The sequence below is a fragment of the Gymnogyps californianus genome, chromosome Z, assembly GCF_018139145.2.
Source record: "Gymnogyps californianus isolate 813 chromosome Z, ASM1813914v2, whole genome shotgun sequence".
Taxonomy (NCBI): domain Eukaryota; kingdom Metazoa; phylum Chordata; class Aves; order Accipitriformes; family Cathartidae; genus Gymnogyps; species Gymnogyps californianus.
Genome location: NC_059500.1, coordinates 58,761,574 through 58,783,363, shown reverse-complemented (window position 1 = coordinate 58,783,363; position 21,790 = coordinate 58,761,574). Strand labels below are relative to the sequence as shown.

At 34.4% G+C, this 21,790-nt stretch overlaps 1 protein-coding gene across 3 annotated transcripts in view; it reads left to right on the top strand.

Moving 5' to 3' along the window:
* The window catches only part of AP3B1 (adaptor related protein complex 3 subunit beta 1), a 165,735-nt gene that overhangs the window by 141,338 nt on the left and 2,607 nt on the right, over positions 1-21,790 (top strand). For all 3 annotated transcript variants that reach the window (XM_050913722.1, XM_050913721.1, XM_050913720.1), the window contains 2 exons: positions 5,325-5,422; positions 10,635-10,773. In XM_050913722.1, coding sequence (XP_050769679.1) covers positions 5,325-5,422; positions 10,635-10,773 — 237 coding nt within the window. The remainder of the gene's footprint in view (positions 1-5,324; positions 5,423-10,634; positions 10,774-21,790) is intronic.

The following is a 21,790-nucleotide window of genomic DNA, read 5'->3' as shown; positions in this document are numbered from 1 at the left end:
TTTAGCATTTCGGATTCCTGTCTGCATTTGTAAAACCCAGTAGGCAAATCTCCAGCTTCTTGTAGGTGTCTGATGAGTGACTGAAGGTGAAGGGGAGATGTCCTCTTTACAACGTTGAGAGCTGGAGAAAGAACCTTTTCCTTACCTCTTCTTCCCTATTCGTTTCATCCCCTCTTTCTAAATTCTCTTAGCTGTTCCCAAAGCCATGAAAGAACCACAGCTTTGAAGATAAAATTAATTTATGGAGAACCTGTTTTCTTCTCCCCATTGTTTTGAAAAGTATGCAGGATGTTGTTTAGCTCTCTTTGAAACAACTTGGCATAGGGAACGTGTCCATGCCATGCATCTCTTCCCCTAGTTTTCTCAAGGTTTAAGTGCAAAGAGTACAATCAGCACTCCCAAGAGGAAAGATAAATGGAATGAAAGCAACAAATTCTATGCCTTCCATTCTTGCTCAGAATAATGAGATCATGGGAAAATAGTGTGACATGTGACAGAGGTTTTTACAAGCATGGGCTGGTTACCTTATATGGGCGTTTCCTATGTCCCAGTGTTATTAGAAGAGCTAGGACCCTGTACATACTCTTCTACTGTTGTTCTGCTGATAGAAAAGAAAGCTGCCTGTTCACCTCGTCTGCCCTGGACTGTATGAAGAGAGCACTTTGCTGATTACTTCAGAAGAGGTTGGTGTCGCAGGAAGAATCTAGCATTTTCTTAAATGAAATAAATTCCATGAATGAGATTTGAAAATCTTGTTCAGCCTGCTGTCTGCAGGTTCTACCTTATCGTAAAAGCTTTTGCTCTAAATTTTGTTTTCCAAGGAAGAGATTTTTTGCAGCTTGAAATTCTCTTACCTCACTCTGTGTTGATGTAGGAATCTTCCCAAGCAGAACTTCTACCTGCAAAGAGGAGGAAATGAAGAGGATCAGTTGCATAGCCATCGGTCTTTGTATTGAGTGCAAGCATGCATTCAGGTGTAGATGCTTGCACAAAAGCATCTGATTAAAATTATGCAGTAGAATATGTTATGGAATATATTAAAAGCTAATGTTAGAGATGCAGGACTGTCTTCAGATCACTGTCACTTGCATTTTCACTTGTTCCTTGCTGTTTCTTTCCCTAGTGCTTTGTCAGCAGATCACCAAGTTGTTTACAGATGTGGGATATTAAGACAAGCAATCCGGTACTCTTCTCGTCATTACTCTAAAGTATTCAGTTGGCCCAGTTCCAGAAAGCAATTATATCAAGATAGATAACTGACCTGGAAAAAGCAAAGCTGGACATAGAATCATAGAATCAGTTAGGTTGGAAAAGACCTTTAAGATTGAGTCCAACCGTTAACCCAACACTGCCAAGTCCACCACTAAACCATGTCTCTAAGTGCATGATCAACTACTCTCATTTCTTCTATCGCCCTGGCCTTTTTCTTATAAAAGGATGCTGTCTGTTCCGTTCTTCAGCAAGACTATGAGCAAAGTCTCCTAGACTTCTCCATTCCGTGTTTTGCAGGAACTTAGTGTGTTGCTCTTCCTCTTCCATTCTTTTTTTTATCATCTGTGGAGACCTGTTGAATACAAGACAAAAATAAGGAGCTGGTTTTGGGTAGATGTATTCTGGGTCAAGCAGGTACTAGGAGTGAAACAAAAAAGCATAATATAAATATCAAGAAGAATATTCCACAGCCTCTTGTTAGAATAATAATTTTTAAAAAGCTTTGAAAATTAAGACTTTAGAGACTGCCATTGTGGAATCTTGTAAGAACTCATTCACAAGTGATAATACTATTTGTATTAATTTTAAAGAAGATGTTGCCATCATTGTCCTCAAGTTTTTGTTAAGGCAGAGAACTTCTTTCCCAGGAACCCTTTGGAGCCAAACCTTTAAAAAAAAAAATTGAGGGAAGAGAGAGGGAATAAGGAAAATGGACAGTCGTTTCAAATGACAGGTGCTAGCTGCTCCCACTGCAGCCATCTGAAGAAAAGTTAAAACCGCGCATCTTCTAAAGGATTGAATGTTAGTCTTGCAGTGTCATTTATCACGGAGATGGTAAGTCTCCCTGTGTTCCTGTGGGAGCATTATCATCTCTCATTTGTTCATCTTAATTGGGTACATCACAAGATAAATTCATGTGATCCTTGGAATTACATCATAAAAGTGGTGTAAGTCTTTTAAAAATACAATATGTACAGTTTAACAGTTATTAAGGCAACAGTAAGAGTAATGATGTCTAACATTATTTGGCCCTACATTCACAATTAAATACAAAAAAGATTTTGCGAACTAGGGCGAGGTATTGTTCTCAGACATCCCTATTTGTTTGATTCTTTTAGAGCTTCCTTCTGCAGACTTCTCATTAAGCATACATGTTCTACTAAGGATGTAACTTATCAGTTGCACTTGCTAATACCAGCAATTGCAATCTTTAATTTTTGAAATCCAAAATCAGTTATGTTTTGTTGGCTTGAGAAACTTTGCTTTTTTTCTGATAAGCTTCTTCAGGTTGATCATCCAGGAAAGTTAGAGCAACACCACCTGAGAGATGTTTCAGTGCAGCTTGAACCAATTGTCTGCCAGGTTCTTAAATGTTAATGTTCAAGCTTCAAACCACTTCTGCAGTTTTTTGTTTAAACATCATTTATACTAATTATGGTATTCAAAGTATAAATAAATAAGTTAAATACACTGGAATTTAGTTTACTAGGTATTGGGGAAAATTATGTAGTTGTACTGCAAGACTCAATTTTATTATTAAACGTATACATTAGATATCTGATGAAATCTCCATCTTTGGAGATACTCGGAGCTCAAATGGACAAGGCCCTGAGCAATGTGAACTAAGGTGGCCCTGGGTTGAGCAGGAAGTAGGACCAGGTGATTTCCAGACACGCCTTCCGACCTGAATTGTTGTATGGTTCTATGGAACTATGAAATTACTTTTGTTACATTAGATATTACTAGATCTCTAATATAAAGATGTAATAAAAGAGATGCAGATCAATAAACAAAAGCTGTATATTTAGCCTGTAAAGTGTGTGATAAAGAGAATGATAAAAGGGAGGATGATTTTCTCTGGCTGAAAAATAAATTTACTGAAGTACACTGAAAGTAAACTAATGCAAAGTAAACCAGATGCTGGCTAAAGTGAAATTAAGAACAAAGTGGTTTTGAAGAACAGCTAGCCATGAGAATTTCTGCTTGCAGACTATGAAGAGTTCATGGTTTATCAAAGAATATCTATTAGCTTTTTAATCACTAGGGAAAAGGGAAGTGGAATGTTTGTTAACAGCAGAGGTGTCAAGTGGTCCTCTTGAGCAGTTACAGCCATATAAAACCCAAGCTATGCTCATGCTTTTATTCATTCTTATTGTGAAAAGATTATTGTAAGTATTTCAAAGCAGTCTAATCATTGATGTTATAAGTCAAGTTTATGTACAAAAGGCATGTCCAGTCAATGTAGGACATGAATCATTGTACACAAAACTGTTTATCTGTTTTATGCTGAATTATGTAGTGCACATCTTGCTTAAATATGAAAGATAACATTGGTTGAATGATCAGTTGAACAATACCAATGAAGGCATTGTTAAAAGTTTTAGTCATATAGTCCAAGTAGTATACATAAACAGCAGAAAGTTATGAGGCAGTTGATTAAAGACCCTTCCTTCAGCTCTTAAGCAGATGGAGTTCTTGATCTGTTTTCAAAGGAAAAATTAAAGAAAAAAATATTACTTTCTTATTTTACAGTGCACTTGATCAGGCCAGCCAGTCAAACAATCCCTGGTCTTTTAGTATGCTAATGCCTTTAGAGATGGATGGTATTTAAAGTAGTATAGGGGAAAAAAAGTGGGATTTTTTTTAGCTAAGCCAATTTTTAAAAGCAGCACTTCATAAATAATTATTTGTAAAGAAAATACTAGCCAGGTTTGAAGGGATTGTTTCACTGTATGTTTACTAAATAATAATTTTCAACAAAGTTAGCATTAATGCTGCATTTTATTTGTAAAGCCCATACTTGAGATTGCATCCATAAGCACAATTATAACACATCAGAAGTCAGAAAGTAAGAGTGTACTAGTTCCTAAGCATTTGTGTGTGAAATTGGGTAATTATGGTCAGTATTAAAATTTTAAGTAATAGTACCATAAAATGTTTTCCTGTTTTCAGGTGGCTTATCTTGCATCTTTAGGAGGGAGACCCATATTTTTTCTGTATTATTGATCTAGTGCTGTTTTTTCCATCAGTCTATCTTATTTCAGACTTTTGAAGTTGCAGAGTTATAAAAAATCAGTAACACATGTTTGAGGTTAATTTAAATACCATGGATATTTATTGATGAAATATATTTTCCATTCTAATGATTGTATTGTTATATTTAAGTAGGAAATCTGAGGCATATCAGCAATCAGTATGTATTGACTATTCGGTACATCAGCAAAAAAAAAAAAATTGTTCTTTTCTAAAAATTTCTCATGCCCAAAGCATTAACAAGGATTCTGACTGGATGTACTAATCCTGAATTGCTAGCCGGATCCCTTATGTTAGCCAATCAAACATAGCAGAGTGGATATATCTTGAGTTTCTGTAGACTTGGAGAACTCCAAGACGAGATAGTTGTAAACTCAGAGAATTGAATGGGTAGGGAGAGCAAGTTCACTGTATGGTATGTATTTCTTAAGGAGGAATCTATAGCATTTGATAGTAGTATGCTACTACTGATAGTAATTTTTTTAACTCTCTGCTGTTATGAAAACTGCCTCAAATTCTGCAATTTTCCAGTGTGCTTTTACATCAACCAATATGCTGTGTGTTTTTGTTTAAATATACAAAATGTTGCAAAATTGAAGCGATCAAAGATACTTCTTTTTTACTCCTAAACTTATTGTTTGGTTTGTTTGGGGGTTTTTCAGACAATAATAATCCTTTTTGTCTGAAATTATACCTTTCCTGGGTTTAGCCCTATTTCTGGGCGAATTTGTGAATAACAGTTCTTTAAAAGCAATTGTAAAATACATAATAATTTGTCCTTTGCAAGCATTTGGTTTGAGTGTGATGCTTTATAGATTACAAATAAACATTATATGAGTAAAAGTTACATTTTCAGAAATATAAGAGCATGCATACTATAATAATACTACATTTGTACTGGAGAAAATGAATCAGCTTTACTGATGTAAGAAATTAGCAAGCTTTTGGATTAACAAGGTAGAAATCATGCAGGTAGTTCTTACACTGCTTATAGATTCCATAGTAAATTTGGAGTTGATATGTATATATTAATCTATGTTGAAGCACTTGGTTGATTCTCTGTAATTTTCTTTTCCCAGCACAAAGGATGATCATTTCAATGTTAACATTAAACCCCCTGTTGGAGAACTGCTTTTGCCTGTCACTATGTCAGAGAAAGACTTTAAGAAGGAGCAAGGTGAGCCGCCTCAGTAAATGTATTTGGATAAGAGGGCTGTGTGCCTTTCAATTCCAAGCATACAGCAAGTGCTTCCAGTGTAGCTGTCTGTGTTAGTCTCTGTTAGTATTCAGTCTGATACTAATGATTTAATTTAAAAATATCTTAAAAAGTATGTGCAGTGGTATTTGACAGCTTTTCAGTGTGCCTTTAAAAGCACAAAGCCCACCCTTTACCCTGAAACAGTCTTTTGGCTCAGAGAGTTTTGGCTTCCTATCATGAAGTGTGAATGTCTTTCCTGCTAGCAGTAATGCAGAAAGTTGAAATCCCAGCTCAAGGAAATAAACCAAGTATACATTGATATGGTGTCTGTCTTTACTAGTCTTTATTCCAAGGCTACTTTTAAATACTATTAGTGTACCTGTTCCTCAGCTACTTTGACGATGATTTTAATCTGTTTCCTTTCAAACAGTTCACGTAAAAAAATATTCTTGTTGGAATACTGTTTTAGAAAGGTGACGTGTTTTATACACTTCTGCATTCTTCTAATGTTGCATCTTCAAAGAATGTGAGTTTCTGATGCTAGTCCAAACACAAACCTCTGTAAGAGCTTTTAGCGACTTGAATATTTTATACAAAATAATTAGAGAAAATTGTACTTAGCTTTGACTGTGTGTTAAATGGAATAATCCATACTCCTACCCTTAATTTGGATATGATTCTTGGATATTTTAAAATATAAACGATTACATTTCGGATGCATTCAAATGTAATAGTGTTTACTCATCTATCTCAATGTATGGGGATATACATGTGTAAATCTCTTCACACTGAGATGAGAATATACCCATGGGATCCTGTCTCATTGCTGTGTAAGGCTCAGAAACTCAGTATATCCGTCAAGCAGTCAAGAACACCAATGAGTAATGCTATGTATTATTAATTATTGCTTTTGAGCATTTCTTGCTTTTGTATTTTTGAATGATTAAGAAAGTAGTTTAAATATTGCCTAGATCATTTTCAGTTAAGCTTATGGCTGCAGTGAAAAGTTAGGATTGTGCTTTGTTTTCTTAACCAGTTGATACTTATTTGCTGTTCTTACCCTTTGCTGGCTAAAGCCTGCCTCTCTGCTTTATACCTGCTCAGCAGACCAAGGTGAGTGATTGAATGAGGCTGTGGCACATTTATTTTAAACTGTTGCCTTCTAAAAATTGTAGCTGAGGTTATAGTGAAAGGAAGGCAGGTTACTGTGCTTCTCCCCCCGCCCCATTTTTGTATTTGCTTGCTTTGTGATATTTTGAATGAGTTTTTGTATGTTTTACTGTGACTGAGGGCTTTTTTTCCTCCTGACTGGCCATACAGAACCACAAGCACATAGAAGAGGTGTACTTGGAGAATAGCTGTGGTCCTCTGTGGAGTTGTTGCCAAAATTCCTTTTTCTTCTGCCATTTTACTTCTATGGTTGTTGATTATTTGTCTGAATAAATCTGGCAGCTGTTTGCTATGTTTAATAGAGCAGAAAGGCTACTCTGAATAAAGCTATTTGAAAATTTGTTTATATGAAGTATTTGTAAATCCATGAAGGTCTCTTGGCATTTCTGTATCGCCCTCTCTGTCTTCCTGAATTCATTCTTTGATGCAGGACTTGATGCTGGAAAATTTACCACAGGTTTAAAAACCTTTTCTATTGCATTTTTTTTCTTATAGATATCAGCTCTTTCAGAGTATTTGTGGTCATAGAGGTCTCAGTTCTAAATTTTGCATGAGTATTTATTACAAAGATCTAGGAGCAGCTAGCATTTGGGGAGAATTACTATGTGATCTTGCTAAATGAAAAATCCAAATTACAATAATAAATGCAGGGCAATTTAGAAGTTGGTATATATTATTTTATTTTGTGTTTAACTTCAATTTGTCTGTATTATCCAAATGAATCTGATTTATATAACTTGTTTTTCACTTGTCATGCTTTTTCTTTTTCCTTTTTTTTTTTCATTTTTGGACATAAGATGTTTCAAGTCTTGTACCTGGAGATGCCTTATTTTATTTGCAACCAATACAAATAGGTAAAAAATAGTGAAGGAGTGAGGAGAATATTAGAAATGCAAGATTATATTGGGGAAGAATGAGAATATGTATGGGTTTTAGGGATTTTTACATCTAAATTGCATGTGTAACCTAATAAGAATGCTAAAGAGGAAATAGCTGGTATTATACTGCTACGTAGAAGACAATTCATTGCTACACATCTTTACTCAATTACACTCTGCTGTTTTGCATTGTCTGTTACATTTGTATATGTCTGTTTTCTTCCTGATGGCATAAGGAGAGGGGAACAGACAGGTTATTGAATATTCATGGCTGTGAAGGTTATCAGCGGTAGCAGCAGAACCTCAAAAGCTGGATTTATCCACATGCTGCGCATGATATGCTTAGCCGTGCTACACCGTCTTCCCTTCCCTTCCCTCCTGAGCTGGGGAATCCTCCAGTGAGGTAATTCCCCAGAGCAGCAGCTGAGTTAGCGGTTGATGTTGTGATTGACAATTTGGAAGCAGTGGATAAAAATGGTATTGCCAAGCTACTCTTTACCTTTCTGGTTAAATATTTTTACTGATCTTCAGGCCTGAGGATTTTACGCCCTGTTTTACATCACATCCCCATGAAAAGTCCAGTTTCTGTAGCAGGAATTCTGCATGAGTGAGACATGTACTGTTGGGAACTCTGTATCCGAATTGTTACTTGTCTGCTGTTTTTAGAATGGAGCAAAAAGGGGAGCAAAACTCCCCTTGCCTTAGTTCAGAATAGGACTAGTCTGGTAGCTAACATACCTTGTTACGTACCAGTGTAATTTTTCCAATTTCATTTCCTTTTATTACTAAAAATGTGTACAGTTATTTCATTGTATCAGTTAGTTAACCCAGATTAATTGCTGCTCTGTGCTCTGACTAGAGTTTTCTTGGATTCTCACATTTCAAGCAATATTAAAGGTGGCATACGATTGTTATAGCTGGATATTAATCAGAATTTTTATGAAGGTATTTTTAAAATAGCCAGTTAAAACTACTTTAAGTATAAAGACTATTTCCACCCACTGCCGTGGACATGTTTTAAAATAATTATGTCAAATTTTTTTAAAAAGTGTATACCTGATTCACATTTCAAAAAAAAAAAAACCAACAAACAAAAATAAACACCTTGGTTAAGTAAACAAATTGTTTACCTAATTTTATTAAGATTTATATATCCAACTTGTCTTCCTAACAAGCAAGTTGCTAATTCTTTAAATGGTTGGACATTTACTATTTTCTGGCCCTTGACTACCATGAGCAATCATATTTGATGCCCCTTAATTAGAGCACCCTTTTTTCTTTCCAGGTTCTTTTCCACCTCAGCAATCGAGACAATACATTTGCTTACCATGCTGCTCTCCTAAGTGTTCTTTTGCATGTAAATTAATCTTGATTCAGTTTACACTGTCATGCTGAGTGGTACAAATTGCCTATAACAATAAAACAGCATGAGTTAAAAATAAAGGGGGGTGAAAAGGCAGATTGAATGTGTGCCTTACTTGATAGGATGTTACTTTGCTTTATGCCAATACATTAGTCGACGATAATGAATCTTCTGTTCTGAAAAGCATGGTTTAGTTGATTTTTTTAATTTTACTTCAATGGAGCAGTACCTTGTCTTTTATAGAACAAGTTAGACAAACCATTAATGACAAGAGTGTTAAGGTTAAATATGAAGCAATGCATTCACTTCTCTGAGTGCTATCCATCTTTCCATTTACAGGAGCTTGACAAAAGTACTGGCTTTGTACAACATTTCCTTTAATTACATGCTGCGGGAAACAGGCTTTTAACATAAACATAGTTGCATTCATTTATTCAGCATTTGCTCTTCAATAGAGCTTAATGGAGAAGGTTTAAATCCTAAATGAGTACACACATCTCTCAGCAGTGTTATGTCAGTCCCTGTGCTCTGCTTAAAAGCAGTTTTAGTTTGCGCATGTAGTTTTTAAAGCTTTTGCCTAATAGTGAAGTTAAACAATTTGAAACAGAATGTTCTATTCCCAAGATAAAGCTGATCTTTATAAAAGTTGTATGCTTATTTTTGTTCTCTTCAAGAGCAGATCATATTCAAAAATATCCCGTTATTTACTTATGAGCTGTTCCATTTTTACTTTGTTATTTCTTATTTTGTGACAGCAGCTAATGCACATTCTAGTGCATTAAAATGTTGGATTTATTTTTTTAATTGCTCTATCAAGCATCTTAATGCCATTTGCTCTGGGTTAGAACTGTATATGCAGCCCTAAAATATTAGCCTTTTGAGACTTTTGCATTGTTTTCATCGTTAATGTTATCATGGATTTCAGATACTTCATATTTATGCCTAAAGTACTGTGCTCCATTGTTTGTCTGTATTTTCAGCTTCTGAAAATAGTGTAAAAATACTACAACTTAACATTATGTGTGTTACTGTTGGGTTTTAATCAACATGAGCATCCGGCAAATCGTTCTTCTAAACAATGGATGTTGATAGAAGAGAAAAGTGGGGTTTTTTGTTAAAATGTCCTTGAACAACATTTCCTTCTTTATGTCTTTTTTGCATATGTTTGGATATAATCTTGACATTTATGTTCCATTTTGTAGTGATATTCAAATTATTTTAATCAAATAGTTTATCATGAAATTTTAGAGAGATGGATACTAACTGAATTTCTCAGTTTCTAATGTGATGACTTTATCTTCATGAACTAAATTGAACCAACGACTACTATCTGAATTTCAAGATTATTTTTAGCAATTGGATATGAAATTGTAATTAAATGCAGTGGGTTTATGATTAAAAGATTAGAAGGTGTCTTTGTATATGGTCTTACTTAAGCTGGACTTTTCCAAATCAGTCTTACTTAATATTTCATTTCTGTGTTTACATTCTTCTTTTAAGTTGTGCTTTTTGTGAAAAAGAACCATCTTGGTTTCACAGTTGCATTAGTATCACACATATCATTGTTCAGTTATTAGTAGTTTGTTTCTAATAATAGGGCATTGCAAGTCATACATTAAACTAATGTAATTATGTAATTTCTTCTAAAATTGTTTTCTCAACGAATGATTTAACTTTTAATGCAAATGTGTTTTTTTGTTTAGAAGTCTCTTATTTTCGTTTTATGCTTAATAAGCGAGCAAATCTTCAAGTATTCATAATAAAATACTTAATGTTTCAGGGATGCTGACAGGAATGAATGAGACATCTGCTACAATAGCTGTTGCTCCGCAGAACTCTGCTAGACTTGTAATAATTGAGAGGTTAGTGAAGGCAGCAAACCTGGGTGTAGTCCCTTCTGGTCAAGATAACATACACAGGTAAGATTACATGTCATTCATAGCAGAACCATCTTTTAGTATGAATTTTTTAGTTCAACATTCATCAACATTTGATAACATTAGGGAAAATTTTATTATCCACACCTTTAATGGATAAGGTACCCAATTATACCGTAACGTAGAATCCTAAGCAGATATTAACTTGAGCCTAAGTACTCCTCAGCTCTTTATTTGAATGTATATAGAACAATCAAATATCTAGACTTTTCTGTACATAGGGGGAGTTGTCCTTTCCTGGTTTTGTTTCAAAGGGAAAAGATAGCCTTTTAAAGCACAGTACTTTCAAGAGCATCTGTATGGTTTTTTGACTTTTTTTTCTGTTTCCGAAAGTAAGTGGCCTTATTCAGGGTTATCATCTGTGAGAAGCAGCTTGTTTTTCCCACATTAATTTTTGACGTATGATATCCAGCTAGTTAAACATAGAACCCAATTTTTTTTTTTTCATTTGGATGAAGATCTTTTTAAATGCAGGTTGAACATTGAATTGAACATTTTCTTGTCCTTCCTATATATATGCAAGGAAAAACAGTGATCAGCCAACATCTGTCTAAATTCCAGATGTTACTTGTAGATCAATCCATTTCATCCAAAAGCTGTGGTACAGAATGTCAGTGGAATTGATATGATTGTTGGTTAATGACAGCTTTTAATGTGATTGACTCAGAATATTTAGTCCTGTGAATCTGTGTGGCTTCTTACTTGTGACAGGAACAAACAAGAAAATTGCCATGTGTGGAAAACTGAGTGGACACACATAACAACAGCAAGATGTAATTGGAAGCTGTTAACCTGGTCTTGGAATGAGAAAATGCATACATCTCTCCTAGCATCTACTAAAACTGTTCCAGAGTGTGAATTATCTCCTTAGCCCCCTGAATTTTGCTATTTCAATAAGAGCAAAGTATCTTCTTTTAAAGCAAAGAACAATGGGTTTTTTTGAAATTTGGCTGACTGAGATGGCTGTTTGGAATGGTGAGAATCCTGTAGCCTACACAGGACTAATAAGCTGATATTTCTCTTTGTTGGATTTAGTCTTTTTTGCATCGCTGGGCATTTGTATTGCATTGCATTAACATTAACCCAGCTGGATTTTCCTATGTATTTGATACGGTCAATGATAAAATTCTGTTTCACCATAAAAACATGGTACAGCTAGTGCGATTGCACTGAAATGATTGTCACTATTGACACCTGCTCCTCCATGAAAGAGTCCTCATTTGTTGCATCCCTGAGGGATCTATACAGCCTGCGTTCTCAACATCAATTCAAAGACTAGGTGAGAGTGTCAATCAAGAGAGACTGAAGTGTCTGCAGTATACAGGTGTTCTCCATCTTTACCCTATCCATCACATGAGACTTATCACATAGGGATGGATTGTTTTGTGACTGAGTCTCAAAAAGGCTCCCTAAAATAATAGCTTTGTTCCTAGCTCAGCCACAGGTTTCCTGATTGTAGATAAGTTTCTAATTTGATCTTGCTTTCTCTTGCTCTTTTTTTTTTTTTTTTTTTTAAAGGAGGTTTTCCACAAAACAGAGTCTATGACCAACAGTAAATAAATTAAAGATGTACTTCCTGTTGGGTACAGTCCTTCAGAGACAGAGGTTGAAGGCATGTTCTGGTCAGGCTGAAGTATTCAGAGGGCTTTAGAGCATCCTGAAATCTTTTCTTTTTTTGATTCAAAATAGAATGTATTCAGTCTGCCACAGTAGTTAGAGAATAGTTTGCATTTATAACATCCATCAGGCAAAAAAAATTGTTTATAACAACTTAAATGGCCTACCAGAAATGCCCAGCAATGATAAGCATTTAGAAAATAGCCCTTCATTTGCTTCACCATAAGTAACTGGAGTTCACAGATACTATGTAGTCATAATTGCACCTAGTTTTTACTGAGAACAGGAATGGGAACATTAACTAATTGATACTATGATGAACCTGTTCATCTTTTAAATAGCACTACATTATCATTAAAGTAAATCCTAGATTTAGATGAATGAATATTTGAGATAGAGATTAGATAATGAATACTTTCAAAACTCTGAAACAAATGACTGAAATATTTATTTTTATCTATATATTAAAAAATGTGTATGTATATTTGGATTAAATCAACTCTGCCATGAGAGTAAACAAAAACTGAGTCTATTCTTGAAAATCTCATGGATGCAAGAAGTGTGCCATGTTTTATTTATGTGACGCATACACCATTTCAGGAGGATAAATGGTCACCTTTTACCTTGACAAAGCAGTTATGGAGTCAATAAAAATATGTTAAAAGTGAACTTTTTTCTTTTTCTATAGTATTGTAATTTGTCTTGTTTGTTTTATTGCAAGTGGTATTTGAGGAAAAAAATTATATACAAGAACTTGGTTCAGCTCGTCATGCTGTTCTGTGAGGACTGTTTGAGTTCACTGCTTCGAAGTGCTTTGTACATACCCTTGTACACGGGAAAAGAAGTACTATTTTTAAACTGACTTTCTGCACTGTGCAGCATGAATTATATTAACCTCTTAGTTGGTCATCCCCAACTTGAGTATTACTACTTAATGACGGCTAATGCCAAGAAATTTATATTGCATGGTAATGCAATATACTCATTCAAAATGAAATTGTATAGTTTAATACAAGTGTATCTAATGGACATGAACAGGTGCATGTTTCTTGGGGTTTTTTCCGTCTAAACATATTTGCACTCACAATGAAGATGTCATGCTGGTGGGACCCAATTACTGCTCCTTAAATTGATAACCCTATTTAGGATTGTATTTTTGCACCAAGTAAAAGCACTTAGAGCACATATAATGAAGAACTGAAAATAAATACTTGAAACAAATATCAACAGAATAGCATGCAGTCATCAATGAAAAATGAAATAAATGTAAACCTGTCAAATACATCAGCTATATATCAGTCCGTATCACAGTACAGCAACACTTTCTTACGTGCGTTTTTTTTCTCTTTTTACCATTTGGCTACTGAATTTTTATATTTACTTGAAAGGTAATAATTTAACTGTTAATGAGTGCAGAACAAAATGTCAGATAATACAGTTGATTCTATTTTAAACTCTTTTCTGACCTGTTTTATTTGAAGTGATAGCTGCAAAAATTTTGAACTCAATAGCCAACATATATATATATATATATCAGAACACAAAGGTGCAGATTTATATTCATATATTTGCAAAATGAATTTGCTGTACTATTTTACTTCCTTAAGTGTAGTTACCTGCTCTTCAAATGAGTTTATACAACCTATTAGATTACCGGTCCTTGTAAGGCTGCCTATGGTGCATTCTCATGTTCTTAATAGGATTTAACTATTTTATGTATTGATCTCTCTTGCTCTTGTTATCAAGGGGAAACATTATTTCAATTTTAAAGGCTTCTACTAAAAGCAAGAATGTGAAATGCATTTCAAAAGAGAATTTTTTTTGAACAGGAAATTTAATCTCTCCTTAAATATGAAAACTTCAGAAAAAAACGTGTATTACTTTTCTTAAAAATCTTATTTCACAAGAGCAATTACAGTAATTGTTGCAATATACATAGCTCTTTTAATGTTCTGAGAACTGTTGTTTGTTGAAAATATTTTAAGAAATGAAGGGTTGGAAGTGGGCTGAGGAGCACATAGATGTTGACAAAGTGATTTCAAAAAGAATCGGCTAAGGCACCAAGCTTCTCTCTTGTGGTTCAGACCACATCTGTGGGCACCATTTGAATATCTAAAGACAAAGACATTGAAAGAAAAGTATTTGTTCCTGCAGGGGATTAAATCAGTCTGAATAACTACATTTAGGGACCAAGTACTTTTCAGTTGAAGTACCTCTGCTGTTTGTTGTCAGTGGGGAAAGTCTACCAGGAATTTTTCCATCTTCAAGATAAGAGGATACATAATTGAGGACATTTGTTCCCTCAAAGTTGATTCTTCTATGGACCATCACTTCTGCTCCCTGTCTCTACTTGGGCAATAACATTCATTGCTTTATATATCAAATATAAATTCTAGGCTGTTCTCTTCTATTTCAAAATGTGATGAGATGAAGACACTGTTCAAGATTTTCAGTAATTTTCTCTTTAACCAACACAAGCCTTGTTTATCCAGAAATGCCCTTCATGCTAGTGTTACTTTCAAGATGTGTTGCTTATTCCTCTCAGATGAATATTCTAAAAGTTCCTCAGGTGTCTTCCTCCTTTATTAATTTTCAGCTCCATAACCTCCTACCAGGATAGGTAATCTTCATTTTCTTCACTTTGAATATAGCAAAAGACAACAGATGGTGATAGAATGAAATGACTAGTTGCAGACCTTACTTCAATCTTAGAAAGACTTGAATGCTCTTAAGATCCACTTGAAAGTGTCAAAATATTGTCTACTATTACGTAAGGCCCTCTGCGTGAAGGAGAAGCGTTTCAGGGTAAATTGGCTTAGAAAGAAAATAATGGAAATACACATAGAAAACATTCCTTTCCACTACCTACAGAATATGGTGCAAAAGCTTTTAATGTGTTGGCAGTAGCATACAGCAGAAAAGTCTGTTCAGAGCTGGGATCACAAAATGGATTTGCTTCTTCACTCTTTCACTTTGTTTTATGCTTGTGTGATTCCATTGACGTCAGAATATAATGTGTAATGGGATGGAGAATCGGGCCATCTTGAACTGCCTACGTCTTTGCGTTCCACTTCCTGAAGCATTTCTTAAATGGGATGCATGGTACTCTAGTAGATTATTTCCCTCAATGTCTGTGGCTCTACAAAATGATGCAAGGTAGAGCACCTTTTCCACGTTTTTCATTCTTGAAGACTTTACTTGCATGTTGCCCAATCAGTCAGTGAGATAAAAGTTTGAACCCATCAGGGTGGATACAAAGAATGAATTTTAGTCAACCTCAACTTGTTTAATAGTTTATTGAACTAGTCTGTTGCTGCTGTTGTATTTTGGAAGGAATCCACAATTAATACAGGAAATAGTTGGGTTAGAAAGTGAGCATGGTGTCATCTACATGTCTCTATTCTGCAGTTCATCAGGATGGTCTTAACCATTGACCAGCACGCTGAGACACATGACAGCATTAATTTCAGTCCTGTAATTTGAGATGGTAAAGTCTATAATTTCAACAACAACTCAGATGGGACAATCTGAGGTTTTGGAGAAAATCAAACCTCAGCTTCTTTCAACACTGAAGCTTTAATCTGCTTCAGAACAGCCATTTCACATTTTGAAATAATGAGTTTAATATCCTTCTCCATTACAATCATGAAAGTGGTCATTCTAATAGCCACCTCTTCTTTCTAGAGATCACCAGAACTTGCAGAGGGAGGATTCTCGTATCTTAGCATGTTGTCATAGTAGACACCTGAATTAGCAGCAAACAAGCTAGCTTTTAAACAAGAAGCACAAAACAGCACTTCTGCTCATTGCAGGGGCAGGTCTAACTAGCTTAAGCACAGCATTGCATGCAGTGACTATGCTGCTTATGGGACTTATATTTTTAAGGACACTTGAGTGCACCATATAGATACGCCAGTTTGTTCAGAGCTTGCTGTGTGTAGTACATCATTGTTTAGCGTACCCATGACCTATGTGATTTTGTGAATAAGCAAATATTGAATAAGATGTAAAATATCTTCCACCTGTCTTTTGGAGGCTTGCATTATTATCCTTTAGCAAAATCAAAAACATACTGTGTAAATAATTTAACATGACAGTAAGTACACTGCAATGGATGAGCATTGAAATCCTGAAGAACGTGAAAGCAACTAGATCCAATATAGAAACTTGCATAAAATGCTTGAAAAACAGAAATCCAAGGATCAACACTTGTTTTTCACTAGCCTTTATTCCCCACCCCATGCATCAGCCTGACAGTCTGGTTGTATTCACCCCTTTTTATCATTTTGCAACCTGTCATGTCCCATTTATAGTATATTGGCAGACTGATTCTCAAAGGAAAGAGGGTTTTGTTTACAGACAATTTTGATTATCAGAGAATGGCGTGCTTAGTAATCAGTTATCCTCCCCACATCTTTTTAATCCAGCAACACTTAATGTGGGGAGAAAAGGTATGTGATTGTGCGTGTATGTGGGTAGGTTTGTATTGAACAAAACCACATTTAAAGGGGTCCGCCAGGAAAATTTCTCTGTGTATGTCATCTTCCAATTTGTACTAAATTTGGAAGAATTCTCAGGCAGAAAGTTGGTGATCAGACCCCATCAGCTTACCATAACTAACAACTGCATCTGTTTCCAGCATGTCAGAAAGCAAGGGCTATCACCCATCTATTGAGGGATAAACACAGTGTAGAAATTTCTGAGAAATATAAATTGTTTGTAGTTACTCCATTTGAATGCAAACATATGTTCTCAGTAGCTGACAAACAGGACTTATAAATCCAGGAAGACTTTTTTAAAGACCTTTTCTGCTCTGTGTGCACACAGAAACCTTTCCTAAGATTTTTTACTAAGCAGTTGGTCTGTCGGAGAGCTCAAATGAAGTGAAATCTACATCTGGCAGTAGCTCCTTTGACGCAGTTATGTGGACTGTTCTGCTTCTGTGATTCCTTAGCTGTGGGGCTCAGTCATCTTTTTCTACTCTTCTAGAGAGCTGCAATGGGTAGCTGAGTAAATAAACTTGTAATAGACATGCAGCCTTGATTTTGCTTCCTAATTTCTCAAGTAGGAATTAATTAGAGAGCTAAATACCCTAGGCAAAACAGCTTCTCTGGTAGCCTTTACCTGTAGGAGACAGAATTTTAAATGGAATAGTATGTCCATGTCCATAGTATTTCAGCCTTCATTGTAGCCAGAAGTTGTAAATTCTTAATGTTTTCTTGATTTATGATAGAAGTAATTCTAGCTTTTTAAAAAAAAAAGCCCAGCTAGGCTAACTATTTACATTTCTTTTGTCAGCCAGGACTAAAAGTCTTTCTGGTTAGTCACTATTCTTAGGTAAATATTTTTATTCCTACAGAAAATGAAAACTGAAATTTTTAAATATGGAAGTACTTGTTCAGTAGTTTCTACTAGATGTTCCTTAATTTCTTAATCAAATCCTAATGTTCCAAAATCTTGACATTTTCTCCCTGCTAACAAAAGGGCCCTGTATGTATTAATACAGTTTTCACGTATTATCAGCATATGAAGATTTTGATTAACTGGTACAAAATACTTGCTCAAGAGAACACCTTTCTACAACACCATTTTAAGGCCCTTAACATTTTAAATATATTATTGTACTTAAGGAGCTTGGATGTGGATTGCAAAATTTAAAAATAACTTAAATTAAATTTGAGCTTAACATTAAAAGTATATGAGTCATTTTAGATATGAGGTTAATCAAAATAGATTGTTCTAGCCTAGCTTATTTGCTGTCCACTAGAGGACAGCACTGCTTTTGTATCTGAATGCTGTGAAGTGAAAAATATGTGCAGCATTTTCTTTGAAAAACAAACAGGAACCTTCTGAGCTAGTCGTTTAAACAGAAAGCATTTAACACTTAAAAAACTAACCGAACAGAAGAATATCTTTGATTTGAAAGATCTCTGAGCAAGTTTAAAGTTTTAATATATTTCTGTAAGGTAACTTACTTTCTTGGAATTAAATAATTTTTCTGCAAATTAAAATTTATAGCCTGTTTTAAAAATGGACTGTATGTAATTCTCAAATACTTACCATAGTAAATGCCTTATTCTTTAAGAAAAATAAAAAGAATAGACTAGATGAGAAAACAAAATAGATCGAGTATTACAGTTATAATTTTCTAGATGTGAGGACCAAATGTTTTGATTCAAGCTTTTAGCTTATTGAAGTTTTGGGGAGGAGATACAAATATCTACATATAAAAATGCTGAAATTTTTCAACTAAAGGTAAACTTGGAGGATGATAAAAAGTCATGCAGCATCTTTTTGAATGTGTGGACTAGTGCTATGTATTGGTCAAAAAGTTCAGAAGACTCACTTGCATTTCTGCATTTTTGTTAGAGGTACAGTGCAACTGCTAGCTGGCAACTGAGGACAAACTCAAAATCTATTTTGGCAATAGAACTAAAAATGGTAAAAATATAGTCCAGAGTTGATTGCAATTTATTTTACAATTTTATGATTTTATTAAACCCAAACATAGTTAATATTGGAAATAATTACATTATGGTAATGAATTAGGTATTTTGAACAATTTATTCTAAGATAGTGTGAAAATAGCATGAAAGGTACTGGAAAAAAGAAAACAACAAATTATCATAATATGATTTTTAAGGTAAATATAAATCAAATATTATGATTAATAACCAATGTTAAACAAGTTTTTTTTCTGAGAGGTTAAAATCGCCAGGTTAAGAAAAAGGTCCTTCTTTTTGTGAGTATATTTGTGCTTATTTTTTAGTATTAAGCTTACTCTATCCCCAGGTCAGAACTAATACATAGTAATGCTATTCCTAATACTTCATTTTCATGTTCTAAGGCTTACTCGGAGAACAAATACAGGTAATTAGTAATTTAGCCAATTTTTAGATGAAATGTTAATTATAAAGTCAAACCTGTACATAGATAGAATTTATCAGAGTAAGGTGAAGATTCAGAGTACTGAAACTATTTTTGTTGTGCAACTGATACACTGGAAGGTACTTCATAGTTGTTCATTCTTATATTTACAAATTGAAGACTAATTCACAGCAGTATTTTTTTACCCTTTGAATATATTCATTGCATAACTTGCTTACACATTTGTCAACTTTGGACTAATTATTTTTCTACAGCTAGGGCAGGGCATTGCATCTTCTGATCGTCTTTCTTACTAATAGGATTCTGTCTGCTTCAGCAGGCAGTAATTGAAGGCTTCATGTACAAGATTTAAAGAAAGGGCGGGGAAAAAAAAGTTTTAGCCTGCATGGGCCATTGTCACTGTTTCTGGTAAGCAGTAGAACAGCAAAAGAAGAAAATTTAGCTTGAATAGAAAAATCAAAGAGGAAGAATAGTGCCCGGCAGGAGAGAACGTATGTTTTAGTGCAGTTGAATTATGCGTAACAAACCCTGCTCTGCTGTAAACAAATGTCCCGACAGTGAGTGTTCAGGTGTAAATTTGCTTTCTCAAATGTTGAATTTGAAAGAGTAGATTTTGAGTGAGTTACTCTGTTGCTATCTATTCACTAGCGTGGAATTTTCATAACCTTTCCCCATAAAAATGCCTCTCCTGGATATTGTAGCTATCTTCTGTCTACAAATAAAGGGAAAATAACTGCTAGTCTGTAGTTAGGCTAGTCATCATTACAAAGCCAGTGTTTGACAAATGCTGTCACATTGTAGTATCTGATACTCTGTGTTTTCCCTTTATATCAACTATAAATCAAATATTTCTGTGTGGTAATCATTAACAAATCTTATTTTCATGGAAAGTGACCAAGAATATGTACTTGATTTTTAACTCTTGAAAGACTGAATGACTTTCTAAAAATATACAGTACTTTATTGATGTTGATTTAGAATTTTATTCTTAATATATATTGCCTTACCTACTGACAGGTACTATATTTATGTAAAAATAATCTATGTGCTCCTTCTCTTTTCTGCATGTCACAAAGCCTCAGAATATTTAATATTCTTTTTAAAGAAAAAAAAAATTGGAAAAACTCAGAATATGCAAATATCTCTCCCATTGTTATGTTTCTAATCTGTCTTGATTTTTTTAAATGGGAAAAGTATTAACAGCTGCAAATCTTCCTGAATATTTTTAATTATGTGAGATCAGGTTTAGAATTAATATTATCATGGAAAGAAAACTAGAAAATAACTGTAGTATAGCAGAAACAGCCATCTTGAAACTATTAGTAAATATTTGGTTCTGTTTTCTGAATGGTATTCTCATTTACTTTCTTTTTTTTCATGTTCAGTGATGGATCCTTTGTTGCAACAGAACCATGCTCATAATATAATGTCTTATGTTAAGAGTTGTCCATAGGACAAATTATTTCTTTTGGACCTACAAACAACCAATTTACAAGCTAGATTTTAATGTACTCCAGTGCAGTTTCCAAGGCTTGTTTCAGTCTATGAATTCTGATTGGTTTTATTGTCTTTTTTCTTTTTTTTTTTAATTCAAATTCTAACCTTTAAGGCAGTATCAACTTTCAGAAAGAGTAAAAAATAATTACTGACCTTGTGGGGAAAATAAAAGTTTCTTGCAAAGAATAAATACCTACTATATAGAGTGATTAATTTTTGCTGCTGAAAGATTTTTTTAATGGCTTTCTGGTCTAAATATTTAGTTGAGCACAACACACATTTTGGAAAATCCACGTGGGCTTATGGTAAGAGTAAGCATATAAATGTAGTACTTAGTAAACATGTACTTAGTCAAAGAAACAGCTATTAACCAAATCCTTCAATGACAGTATATTTAAAACGTCTAAATAATTAACAAATCAGTTTTACTGCTAGTGTCTTCTAACCAAAAGTCAACTGCTTCATCCTTTCATAACTGTATTCAGTTTCACAGATCATATAAGTGTATTTATGTTATAACTCTCTTCAGAAGCGAAATTATCTTCCTTATTTTAAGGAACAGATTTTGATTTCTGAAATTCAAAAGCAGTGGTACACCCATTGTGTGGTTGTTCTTCTATACACCCTTTTTTAATGGTGAAATAAGTCATCCTGTTGTGTTCCAATTCTTTTTTCACTAAGCGATTCCAGGTCGGTGACCATTGATACAAACCAATTAGCCACTGCTAGTTATGCATACTAACACTTTGTGTAAAATTATCTAAGTACCAGACCCTTTGCATCTTGCAGACCACATACAAACTCACATTTTACTGATTTTATATGTTTTGTTCAGAGGTATGGAAAAGTACTATTGATCCCCTATGTGATTTTGCAAATCCACATGTAAAAATACCGGTGCAAAACTCATCTCTGATGCTTTGGGCCACCTTGGCTTTCGCAGAACGCTGACTTTGTATCACTTTCAGGTTTTAATAAAAGAGGGTAAAATCAAGCC